This window comes from Nicotiana tabacum, chromosome 24 (assembly GCF_000715075.1).
Source record: "Nicotiana tabacum cultivar K326 chromosome 24, ASM71507v2, whole genome shotgun sequence".
NCBI lineage: Eukaryota > Viridiplantae > Streptophyta > Magnoliopsida > Solanales > Solanaceae > Nicotiana > Nicotiana tabacum.
In genome coordinates, this window is record NC_134103.1 from 9,253,429 (window position 1) to 9,266,539 (window position 13,111).

Below are 13,111 nucleotides of genomic sequence, written 5' to 3' on the forward strand. Positions count from 1 at the left end.
ATGCTTGCCCAGGATAGAGAAGAGAGGGAGGCCAAGAGGTTAGAGACTGGTTATTATTCTAGAGCTCGTGTCCCAGCAGCTCGCCATAGTAGGGGTTATGTGAGCCACCCCGTTCATTCAGCTCTTCCAAGCCGCCAGCGGTGTTCCAGCTCCTTCTAGACCCCCATGAGCCTTATTATGCACCGCCACTATCTAGTGTGCCTCATGCACGGGGTGTTCCTAGCGGCCAGTCCAGCAGATCTGGCCCGAGCCAGCCACAACAACCACGTCCTCCCAAAGCTTATTTTGAGTATGGAGACACTCGCCATGTAGTGAGGGATTGCCACAGGATTAGGAGGACCTCCACAGACTTCTCAGCCACAACGTGCTCCACAGGGTCCTCAGGCTATGATTACAGCACCAGCTGCCACCCCACCTGCTCAGCCAGCTCGAGGTAGAGGTCGGGGAGGTAGAGGTCGCCCTAGATGGGGAGGCCAGGCCAGATATTATGCACTTCCTGCTCGTACAGAGGCAGTTACTTCTGATTCTGTCATTACAGGTATTGTTCCGGTCTGTCATAGAGATGCGTCGGTATTATTTGACCCAGGCTCTATATATTCTTATGTGTTCTCTTATTTTGCCCCGTATTTGGGCGTATCTCGGGATTCTTTGAGTTCCCCTATTTATGTGTCTACTCCTGTGGGAGATTCTCTTGTTGTGGACCATGTGTATCAGTCGTGTTTGATTGCTCTTAGTGGTTTTAAGACCAGAGTCGATTTATTATTGCTCAGCATGGTGGACTTTGATATTATTTTGGGCATAGACTGGTTGTCGCCCCATTATGCTTTTCTTGATTGTCACGCTAAGACCGTGACGCTGGCTATGCCAGGATTTCCGCGATTATAGTGGAGAGGTACCTTAGAGTATACTCCCAAAAGAGTTATTTTATTTCTTAAAGCTCAACGAATGGTTGAGAAGGGGTGTGATGTGTATCTAGCTTATGTGAGAGATATCAGTATTGATACCCCTACAATTGAGTAAGTTCCAATAGTGAGGGAATTTCCAGATGTGTTCCCAGCTGATCTTCCGGGCATGCCGCCCGACAGAGATATTGATTTTGGCATTGATTTGTTGTCGGGCACTCAGCCCATCTATATTCCTCCATATCATATGGCTCCTCCTGAGTTAAAGGAGTTGAAGGAGCAGTTACAGGAATTGTTTGGTAAGGGCTTCATTCGGCCCAGTGTGTCACCTTGGGGTACTCTTGTCTTATTTGTGAAGAAGAATGATGGTTCTATGTGGATGTGTATTGATTACCGCCAGTTGAACAAAGTCATAGTGAAGAATAGGTATCAATTGCCTCGTATTGATGACTTATTTGATCAATTACAGGGTGCCAGATTGTTTTCCAAGATTGACTTACATTCAGGATATCATCAGTTAAAGATTCGTGAGCCAGATATCCCAAAGACTGCTTTCAGGACCAGATATGGTCACTATGAGTTTCTTGTTATGTCTTTTGGGCTGACCTATGCCCCCAATAACTTTTAGGCACTTGATGCACAATGTGTTCCGGCCTTATCTTGACTCATTCATCATTGTATTTATTGACAACATTATGGTGTACTCTCGGACTCGGGAAGATCATGAGCAGCACCTGAGGACTGCACTTCAGACCTTGAGAGAAAAGAAGTTATATGCAAAATTTTCAAAGTGTGAGTTTTGGCAAGACTCAGTGGCATTCTTGGGTCATATAGTATCGAGTGAGGGGATCCAGGTGGATCCGAAGAAGATTGAAGCAGTGCAGAGTTGTCCCAGACCGTCCTCAGCTACAAAGATCCGGAGTTTTTTTGGTTTGGCGGGGCATTACCGTCGATTTGTAGAGGGTTTCTCATCTATTGCAACACCTATGACTAGGCTGACCCAAAAGGGTGCTCCGTTCAGGTGGACAGGGGAATGTGAGGAGAGCTTTCAGAAGCTCAAGATAGCTTTGACTACGACCCCAGTATTAGCATTGCCTACAGGTTCAGGGTCTTATACTGTATATTATGATGCATCGCGGATTGGTCTCGATGCGGTGTTGATGCAGGATGGTAGGGTGATTGCCTACGTGTCCAAACAGCTGAAGGTGCATGAAAAGAACTATCTTGTCCACGACCTTGAGTTAGCAGCTATTGTTTATGCCTTGAAGATTTGGCGACATTATTTTTATGGTGTTCCTTGTGTGATTTACACCGATCACCGAAGTTTGCAGCATCTGTTCAAGCAGAAGGATCTTAATTTGCGTCAGATGAGGTGGTTGGAGCTGCTTAAGGATTATGATATCACCATTTTGTACCACCCTGGGAAGGCCAATGTGGTGGCCGATGCTTTGAGTCACCGGGCAGAGAGTTTGGGGAGCTTAGCATATCTACCAGCAGCAGAGAGGCCCATGGCGTTGGATGTTTAGGCCTTAGCCAACCAGTTTGTGAGATTGGATATTTCTGAGCCGAGTCGAGTATTGGCTTGTGTGGTCTCTCGATCTTCTCTTTATGATTGTATCAGGGAGCGTCAGTATGATGACCCCCAGCTGTTTGTCCTGAAGGACACGGTCCAGCACGGTGATGCTAATGAGGTCACTATTGGAGATGATGGTGCATTGAAGATGCAGGGCAGGCTATGTGTGCCCAATGTATATGGTTTGCGTGAGTTGATTCTCCAGGAGTCTCACAGTTCGCGATACTCTGTTCATCCGGGTACCGCAAATATGTATCAGGACTTGAGGAAGCATTACTGTTGGAGGAGGATGAAAAAGGACATAGTAGAGTATGTGGCCCGATGTCTAAATCGCCAACAGGTGAAGTATGAGCATCAGCGGCCAGGTGGGTTGCTTCAGAAGTTAGAGATTCCGGAGTGAAAATGGGAGCGAATCACTATGGATTTCGTTGTTGGGCTACTACGGACTCAGTGGAGGTTTGATTCAGTTTGGGTGATTGTGGATAGGCTGACCAAGTCAGCTCATTTCATTCCTATGATGACTACCTATTCTTCCGAGTAGCTAGCTCGAATCTACATCTGTGAGATCGTCAGGCTTCATGGCGTATCGATATCTATCATCTCTGACCAGGGTACTTAGTTTACATCACGGTTTTGGAGAGCTTTACAGCATGAGTTGGGTACTCCGGTTGAGTTGAGCACAACATTTCACCCTCAGAAGGTCGGGCAGTCCGAGCGCACTATTCAGATATTAGAGGATATGCTCCGTGCGTGTGTGATAGATTTTGGGGGTGCTTGGGACCAGTTCTTGCCACTTGCGGAGTTTGCTTACAACAACAGTTATCAGTCTAGCATTCAGATGACATTGTATGAGGCTTTGTATGGTAGGCGATGTCGGTCCCCAGTGGGTTGGTTCGAACCCGGCGAGGCCAGATTATTGGGTACGGACTTGGTTCAGGATGCCTTGGAAAAGGTTAAGGTGATTCAGGATAGACTTCGCATAGCCAAGTCTACACAGAAAATTTATGCGGATCGGAAGGTTCGTGATGTGGCATTCATGGTTGGAGAGCGAGTCTTGCTCCGGGTTTCGCCTATGAAGGGCGTTATGAGGTTTGGAAAGAAGGGCAAGCTGAACCCAAGGTTCATTGGTCCATTTGAGGTGTTGCGGAGAGTTGGGGGGTTGCCTATGAGCTTGCCTTGCCTCCCAGTCTAGCAGGAGTTCGTCCGGTATTCCATGTTTCTATGCTCCAGAAGTATCACGGCGATCCGTCACATGTGTTGGATTTCAGCTCAGTCCAGTTGGACAAGGATCTATCTTATGTTGAGGAGCCAGTGGCTATTTTAGATAGGCAGGTGAGAAAGCTAAGATCAAAGAACATTGCTTCCGTGAAGGTTCAGTGGAGGGGACAACCGGTCGAGGAGGCGACTTGGGATACTGAGCAGGATATGCACAACTGTTATCCTCGTCTTTTCACCACTTCAGATGTGTCTCTATACTCGTTCGAGGATGAACGACTGTTTTAAGAGAAGGAGAATGTAACGACCCGACCAGCCGTTTTAAAAGTAATAGCCCCGACCCCCTATTTACTATTTCCCACGCATCTATTTCTGCTATTGTGATTTGTCGGGAGGCTTTGTTTTGGTTTTTGGAGTGTTCCGGGACACTTAGTCCCTAAAATGGGAGCTTAAGTCTTAGAATTTTGACAGTAGTCGGAACTATGTGAATATGACTCCGGAATGGAGTTTCGTCAGTTCTATTAGCTCCGTTGGGTGATTTTGGACTTAGTAGCGTGTCCGGATTGTGTTTTGCAGGTCCGTAGCCCATTTAGACTTGAAATGGCGAAAGTTAAATTTTTGGAGATTTGGACTGGTAGTGAAAATTTTGATATCGGGGTCGGATTCCGATTCTGGAAGTTGGAGTAGGTCTGTAATATTGAATATGACTTGTATGCAAAATTTGGGGTCAATCGGACGTGGTTTGGTTGGTTTCGGCATCGGTTGTCGAATTTGGAAGTTTCAAGTTCTTTAAGTTTGAATCGGAGGATGATTTGTGATTTTAGTGTTGTTTGATGTGGTTTAAAGCCTCGACTAAGTTCGTATGGTATTTTAGGACTTATTGGTATGTTTGGTTGAGGTCCCGGGGGCCTCGGGTGAGTTTCGGATGGTTATCATATCATTTTGGGACTTGAAAGATTTTTCTGGTGCTGGTTCTACTGTAATCGCACCTGCGCAAGGCTGGCCGCAGGTGCGAGCAAATTGGTGCAGAAGCGGATTTTGGTTGTATTTATGATATGTAATTGCTTTTGGCTAGATTTAGGCCATTCGGAGTTGGATATTCGGGGGAAAGGCATTCTTACCGATTGATTGAGCTTGGTTCGAGGTAAGTGGCTTGCCTAACTTTGTATGGGGGAACTCCCCGTAGGATTTGTACTATTTTTTATATATGAGCGTCGTGTACATGAGGTGACGAGTACGTACACGGGCTAATTATGTAAAAACCCGATTCTCTACTAAGCAATAACCTGATTTCTTTCTTATTTGAGTTTCATCAGCATGTGTAGTATCCTGCTAGATTAGAATAGCATGTCTACTTGCCTTAATTATTTACTTGAACTACGTGCAACATGTTTAGTGAATTTACTTGTTTTTCCTTAACTGGTACTTAGGTTGAACTGTAGAATTTCGTATCTTGACTATTGAATTCTATTGTTTAGCTGCATATTTACTTTGGGACTACAGAACGGTATTCTGGGAGATCCCCTTGTACTGCATATTTACTTTGGGACTACGAAACGGTATTCCGGGAGATCCCCTATACTTTTACGTTTGGAACTACGAGACGGTATCTCGGGAGATTCCCTATTGTTATCTCTGTGTACTGAGCTATTGTCTTCTATGAATTCATTCTTTGAAAAATTTCAGCACTTATTTTACTACAATATTTCATTATGTCTTAGTTTATTATTTATATACCAGTAGGGCCCTGACCTGATCTCGTCACTACTCGACCGAGGTTAGGCTTGACACTTATTGGGTACCGTTGTGGTGTACTCATTCTACTCTTCTGTACATATTTTGTGTGCAGATTTAGGTACTTCTTATCAGCCCCGCTACTAGCTGAGAGTGTTTGTTGTTGTACGGAGACTTCAAGGTATATTTGTCGCGTCCGCAGACCTCGGAGTACCCCTCTATTCCCTACTATGTCATTTACCTTCCTTACTTCTGTTATTAGATTCTGTTATATAGAGATACTAGTTTTCTTCTATAGCTTGTGACTTATGATGTTCCGAATTTTGGAATTTCTGTGTATTTTTGAATAGTTGGTTATTATACATGCCAGGAGGCAATGTACCCAGTTATGTTGTTATTGCTACAGTTAGTTATTAAATTTATATTTTTATTTTATTATTCCGCAAAATATTAGGCTTACCTAGTCATAGAGACTAGGTACCGTCACGACGTCATACGAAGGGAAAATTTGGGTCGTGACAAAATGGTCGACCAAGCGCAAATTTGGCATTTTACTCTACCATTTTATTTTATTTTGACATAATTCTAGAACCTTCCTCTGCTTTCATAAACCTAATTTCTTCATCTTTAGACTTCAAACTACTCCTTCTCTTTCAGTTAAATACATCTTCTAGCTTTTTCCTTAATTTTATCTTTAATCTTTTCCAGCTTTTACTTGTCTGAATCACTTATTTGCCCTTGAACAACTTATTGTGCTTCCCAACCAAATGTCTGATGTGTGAATTCAAAGGCAACCCAAAGCCACCTACTGCTCTACCATCGTTCTACCATTCGAGAGAGATTGAGTGTACGCCGGAGCTTGCGGATGTATCAGAGCCGCCTCTTCTTTTGTTTAATATCAAAAAATCTCATCCATTGAGATCGAGTCTGGTAAATGGTAAGATTATATATTTGTTAAATATTTTCATTTGTTGTGAAAAAATTTTCAGGGTTAGTTTTCTCAACTACTTTTTTTTATTAATTGAACCATATAGCTTTTTAAGATGAAATATGTATATCGATATAAAGTTTCTTAATTATTTTGTTTATTTATCTGTTTACGCTTTTTATTCCTTTTTTTATTACAGAACACAGTGTTTGTTTTTGTTGCAACTGCAGATCACCAACTCAGATAGTGTTGCTTTTTTCTTACTCTCACAATCTGCATGGCTCAATCTGCTTTGCGTTCGGTAATTTTTTTTCTTTCTAATTAATCTTTGTTGATGACTTTTGCCGTAAAAAATTAAATACAGATTATTCATAGTAGTAAGGAAGAAATAGCTTTTGTTGTTAATGAGTATAAAATGCTCTATTAAATGATTGAGTAATGCAACTAATTCAATCTTGTGGCATATTAAATTAAGTTAGGTATATCAAATAGAGTTTCCGGACGACCTATATCATCACTGTTGAATTTTTGTCAACAATTAAGCAAGCAGAGAAAGTAAGAAAGAAAAAAGAGAGGATTCATGAACAATCACTAAATTAAGTGAAGATACACTAGATAGTTGTATCGGAGCCGAGGAAACAAGAATTTGCAGAAGATGAATGAAATAGTCTTCTTATTAAGATTCAAGGCAGACAAGAATGTGTTTGAGAAAAAAGGAATTCAATGGGATTTAGTATGTATGAGTTTGTATGTTTTTTCTTATAAATGCAGTTATGTATAAAGCAAAGTAGCATGTATGCGAGATTTTTAACTTACTTTGATTAACAGTTTCCAAAATGGAATCGTTGTGTTCTCTATTAATTGATTAATTTTAATTGTAGTAGAAGTTAATAAAGATGAACTGCAACTCTATGTTATTGAGAACTTCTTTAGAAATTGATCGAAGTATATTGTAGCAGAAAGTAGTAGGAGTATGTTGTTACTCTAGGTTAATGGGTCATCTTAATGTATATGCTATTGCTATTGCTGATTTATGTCTTTTTCCCTCTCATATCTTGCCTTTGAGCGCGCTAATGCGTTGAAAGATTATTAAGGCGTTGAAAAATTACTAAGACGTTTTAAATCCCCATTTTGGGTCCATTTAAAGTTTTTACCTCTTATAGGAAAACCAGAAAAAATAATTATATTTTCTTATGCAAGCTACATGCTCTTAAATGCTTTGATTCAATGATGTTTCTGTCAAGTTTACAGGGTTAAAATAAACCTTGTAGATTGTGATGTTGTGGTTGAAGAGCTATTTCTTGTGGTCTTACTCTTTTGAGAATCGAATCTTGAATTAGTGTCTCTATTATATTGTTTATTAAAGTGCTTCGCTGATATATGTAGGTGGAAGGCTTTAGATTTTGCAGATCTCAGAAAGAGTTCATCGATGTTTTTCAATGTCAAGAAACCAGAAATTGATAGTTTTTGGTGACTGGAACACGTATACGATGAGCGAAGGGTGGAAGGGGACGGTCAAAGAATGGGAAGGCTAAAATACTTGCTCTGCAACATTGGCTAGAAGTTGTGCATTGTCCGAAATCTTTTTCATATCTTTCGTCCTAAGAAGCATTAAAGCTTTTATATCTATTCACCCATACTGCTGCCTATTGAAGTGACTATTTATTGGAGTTATTATGGCATTGAATTCTCTTAATAAATAAAGTCTCTGTGAAATATTTCAGTAGGTTATTTAATTCTTCAAGAGTGCCCTTTATTATGAAACCGATTCTTTCATCTACTCTAACGCATGTTTTGAAAGTTGAATCTCTCAACTTTTCTTCTACTGGTGAGTGTTCCCTTGTGGGATTTTGCACATGAGTTGAAATATCTCAGGGCTGACATCTTCTTATAGTAGCAACTTCCTTTTGAAGGTTGTATGTTGGAGATGGGAAAGAAATACATCTTGAAGTGCAATAGATGTGCATGCCGTAGTATCTTCGTCAAAACAACAATAAGGTTGTCTTCTGAAAGAAAGGGGGGAGAGGGGGATACTAGGAAAACTATCTGCAGAATCAGTTGATGTATCCTATTTGTTGGTAACCTGGATCTAGATATTTTTCATTCTTATAGTTGAATTGGTTATCATTGAGTTAGATTAGTTATGTTTTCTTCTAGCTATCATCGGGTTATATTAGTTATGTTTTCTTTTGCCTCGTGTTTGTTGCTATCCATTTTCCAATATGACCATAGTTTTGAAGTTATTGTAAAAATAACTACTTGATTCTTGTCATTTTTTCTCTATATTGTCAGAGATATAAATTTGATTTTGTTCACGTGAGCAGAGACATCTAAGTTACAGCGTTAGGCCTGTGTTCGGCACAGGGGTCACCTTATCTAATTATATTAAAAGAGTGATAGTGAAACATGATGCCAAGTTAAGTCTCATATAGAGAAACTGCTACTTCGTACTTTAAAGGCTAAATTTAACTAGATTTTATGACAAAATTTCATCTATATCTATATTATAGATTTGTATAGATAATTTGGAATGCTAAAAAAAAAAATTAAAAGCTAAAATACAAAATCTTTTATATTCTTATTAGATTATATCATTTCGAGATTTTGTATATAGATAAAGTCAAAAATAAAAAATAAAAAGATACAGAACAATGAATGAATTTCAAGTAAAGGAGTATTAAATTAATAATCAACTTTGTTAGGAGTAGGAAATATATATTATCTATGTTATATTAAAGAAGGTAATAAGCAAGGACATCAAATCTAAAAACAAACTAATAAAAAATTCACATGATAGTGCAATCATAGTGAGCAACAAATAAATTAATAACGGTAAAGAAACAAAAGAAGAAAAAATGGTATTAAATATATAATGATAATATGTATTAGAATTTCAAATCAGAAAGCGTTTTTGAGTTATAATGACAAAAATCATACATATCTAAAATATCACATAACTTAAATCTTAATAGATAAAGTCAAAATTCAAAAATATTAGGTAATGAAAAAATATCAAGCAATAAAGCATAGTGTTAAAAGATAATTAATTTTAATAATTAAATCTTAAAAATTAAAATTGTAATAAGACGTCAAATGAGAAGTAAAACTTAATTTCTAGGCATATAATACAAAAATACCAATTATTTAAAAAAATTGGTAGATTTATAACTAATAAAGAAAAAATTAATTTATATTTTTGACGAATTCAAATAAAAATGTAAAATAGAAAAAACGTTTCAAGAAAAAGTTTTAGGAGTAAGAAAAAAAAAGAATATATATATATATATATATATATATATATATGTTAAAAAGAGATAATTAACAGAAATATTAAGACAAGTAACGTCATAATAACAAATAAAATATTACTAAATATAGTAGATTATGTAATAAAGAAAAGTGAGGAACTGAAAAGTTTTTCGATTACTATATGAATCTTTTTCTAATTTCATCTGATTTTCTTATTGGTCATGTTTCATTGGATAAGAAAAAGAAAATTAAAATTTAATTCAAGCAATTTGAAATAATATGGTCACACAAATTAGATCACACAACATAATTTATATTCTGTGCAATACTAGTTATTATTAAACCAAAACATCAGACTTTAGTTTATTCAATTAGTTGATATGATTAGAATCTCTAAAGGAAGTACTTTCAGATAAATTTTTGGCTAGTTACAAAATACAAAATTTTAGTTTAGATACTTCAGTGTAATAAATCATTAGTTCAAATACCATCTGTGAAGTTTGCCCCAAATATTGCCAAGCACACTAAAGAAGAACCAAGTCTGCTATTAGTCTCTGCAGGGAGATTCTGGCCTTACCAAAATGCAAGAAGATTGAAAAAAAAGGAACTTATGAACCTTCTTCATTTACAAAAACAACCACTAAAGAAGAATATTTACATGATAATCATCAGTATACAGCTATGTAAACTAACAACAACAAAAAAAACCTCAGTGATTTCCGACAAGTGAGGTCTGGGGAGGGTCTACCTGGAACCCGGGAAGGGCAGAGAGGCTTTAAAACTAAGAATGTAGCTTATTACTAGAGTAAATGGTCTTAGAATGTGGTGTCTGATGCTTTGGCAATACAGCAGCAAATATTACCATGCCACTGAGGAGAGCTAAACCAAGTCCCATACCATTTACGATCATCGACTCTGTGCAACGTTTCTGCACAGCTCCTTTTGTTTGTAAGAAGGTTAACTTTTCGAGAAGGCCTGTTTCTGCTGTTGCCACTGCCAAGCCATATGTGTACAGGCCGAGGAATACATGCCAAGGAAGAAGGCGTATTCTTGTCATTCGCACTTCTCCTCTGTGCCAAAAGCTTAAGAAGCCCATCAACCACTGCAGTAACATGAAACACCTTTCCATACAATTAAACTTCTTTTCCAAACGCAAAGGTACATTATAAATTAATCATATTCCAAACTGAAAGAACTATGTTTGTCAGTTGAAATACTTGTTCTTAAGCACATCAAACTTTAAATAAATTTCTCTCAATGATAAATCATCTATTCTGCATTGTTCATTAGTGCAAAAACAACCCGAATTCCACTTTACTTCATGTTGGATAATTTACTTTACAATCTCTAGAGTCCACAGCAGCAAAAAGATGCAAATGCCAGGAAGATATGAGCTAAATATGTTATAGTCTTGGCCACTCAAAAAGGTGCAGAAGTTAGTTCGCCAAGCTAGAACAATAAAAAGGATCTAAGTTTTTAGATTATTATACTAATCCCAGGCGAAACCAGGATTTGAACCTTATGAGTTCGAGATTCTAGTCATTTTAAGTTACTGAATTCTAAATTAATAATTTATACATATTCAGTTCATATCTTAAGACAAATGTAGGTCTGGACCAAAGCTACAGGCCAGATCGGCCAAACATGTAACTCGTATGCTAGCTCCACCCATGATACTAATGTCATTATACAATGAGGTCTTTAATCACTTTCTTTTTTCGTCCTATACTACACACACACACACACACACACACACACACACACACACACACACACACACATATATATATATATATATATATATATATATATATATATATATAAGCATCTCGAATAACTAGTGACAATTGTTTTTTCGTTTGTTCCTTCTTTCTTGATCTATGTGGAGGCTTATAAATCACTCTTCTAATTCTTCTTTATGCACAATTATTCGTTTATTTTTCTTTCCTAATTGCAAAGACGTGACGTCCCACCAAACTACTATAATAGGAAGTGAAAAGAGAGTACAAAAGAAGATACTCTTATCCTTTAAAAGGCATAAACAGTAATAAATAGATGATATTTTCACATTCTTAGAAAAAGAAGGCAACTTTCAGAATCAGTTGCCAGATCGATTTACTTTCCCCAGAAACTGCATTCTTGACCTTAATACATTTTTTCTTTAATTCAAAAAATTTGCTAATAGAAGAAATAGCGATGAGGAAACACAATGTGCAGAAGAAATACCTGAGCCCCAAATAGGGAAACACAAATGAGACCCATCCAAGAATGCAAACTATAGAAATTAGCCACAATCCCATCACTGCTATGGAATTTTGTCCATATCCCAAAAATCCCACAAGCCAAGGCCAGCCCTTGTAAACACAAGTGCACTGATTTCTTCAAATTTCTTGAACCTGGCAACCATCTATGCACCAATATGGCTACAAAAAAAAAAAAAAATTGAATTTTTGAAAATATAAAGAAAAAAAGAAAACCCCACTTTCCAACATCATTCTGCTAGAATTTAAATTATATACCTTAATATTGTAATTAAATTTAACACTATTAGGTCCTTTCTTTGCGTATCATAACATATAACCTGCATTATTTTCAAGATTACAAATCCTACTTTTTACGGTGGATTACCGGGGGCGGCGTTAGAATTTGGCCGCCGGGTTCATCTAAACCTAGTACTTTCGATGCGGAACATAAATTTATGTGTAAAAATTCATTAAAATTAAAACAAATAGTAGGTCTGAACTCATGACTTAAAAAATATAACGTATTATGCTAAAAACCTTAATAGTTAAACCTATAAAATCTAAATCCTAAAAGAAGTTAAACTCACCTTCTCCACTTACAAGAATGAAGCCAATTACCATTAATAATGGATGAAGCACCTGCCAATTAAAACCAAACAGTATATAACTTAAAAAGCCCACAAGTTTTAGTTCAAATGTACAACATTACAAAGGTACAAAAGAGCTCAGTACTTACAGCATAAATAAGGTCTTCTTTAGAAGAAGAATGAGGGTAAAAGCTAGTCTTGAAGTGAAGAGCCCAAGTAAGAACAAGAAGGGCAACAATGGAACCTGAAACTCTTGCTAAGACAAGTAAATAAAATGGTGAAAGTGATAGTGAAATCTCTGAAGTAGCCATGGCTCAGTCAGTGCTAGCTCACTGCTCACTGTGAAAGTAGTACTAGTGTTTTGTTATTTGCACTAAGCTACCGACACTATTTTCTTACTTTTGGATAAAGCAATGCAACGCTTAGAAATGATGATCAAAGCACTGTCTTCAGTTACTCAATGACTTATTTAATATTGAATTGTTAATAATAGCACTGTAATTTAACTACCAAAAACTATGGTGCGAGGCATAAGATTTCTTTTTTATCTTTGACTAAAGATTTTAGATCGGAGCTTTAAGAATAAAATAAAAATATTTATAATAGTGAGGTTTCAACTTTAATGAATTATATATTATACGAATTCAAATTAGTTGGATAACAATAGCGCATATTGTACA

General features: G+C 37.4%; 1 protein-coding gene and 1 long non-coding RNA gene across 4 annotated transcripts; one reads left to right on the forward strand and one right to left on the reverse strand.

Annotated features, from left to right (window-relative positions):
- Nucleotides 1-6,055: 6,055 nt before the first annotated feature.
- On the forward strand, nucleotides 6,056-8,514 carry LOC142178523 (uncharacterized). 2 transcript variants are annotated; one of them, XR_012706708.1, is made up of 3 exons: nucleotides 6,056-6,361; nucleotides 6,552-6,653; nucleotides 7,739-8,514. It is a non-coding gene; the product is annotated as an uncharacterized LOC142178523 (long non-coding RNA). The 2 variants fall into 2 exon arrangements; XR_012706707.1 differs by having other exon boundaries at nucleotides 6,583-6,653.
- A 1,679-nt stretch (nucleotides 8,515-10,193) lies between these two features.
- LOC107823873 (putative transmembrane ascorbate ferrireductase 4) lies at nucleotides 10,194-12,760 on the reverse strand. 2 transcript variants are annotated; one of them, XM_016650577.2, is made up of 4 exons: nucleotides 12,581-12,760; nucleotides 12,432-12,483; nucleotides 11,828-12,024; nucleotides 10,194-10,703 (listed from the first exon to the last, which is right to left on the reverse strand). In XM_016650577.2, exons 1-4 carry the CDS (start codon nucleotides 12,740-12,742, stop codon nucleotides 10,383-10,385), a joined length of 732 nt encoding a protein of 243 aa, XP_016506063.1. In that variant the 5' UTR covers nucleotides 12,743-12,760; the 3' UTR covers nucleotides 10,194-10,382. The 2 variants fall into 2 exon arrangements, with proteins under 2 accessions (XP_016506063.1, XP_075104133.1); XM_075248032.1 differs by having other exon boundaries at nucleotides 10,194-10,722.
- Nucleotides 12,761-13,111: the final 351 nt, after the last annotated feature.

Bases quoted from the DNA above. Each gene is read 5' to 3' on its own strand.
- LOC107823873 (XM_016650577.2), bottom strand. From the start codon at position 12,742: ATGGCTACTTCAGAGATTTCACTATCACTTTCACCATTTTATTTACTT. The intron at 12,484-12,580 runs GTAAGTACTGAG...TTTAATTGGCAG, and splicing joins AAGAAGACCTTATTTATGCT to GTGCTTCATCCATTATTAAT. The intron at 12,025-12,431 runs GTGAGTTTAACT...TTTTTTTTGTAG, and splicing joins CATTCTTGTAAGTGGAGAAG to CCATATTGGTGCATAGATGG.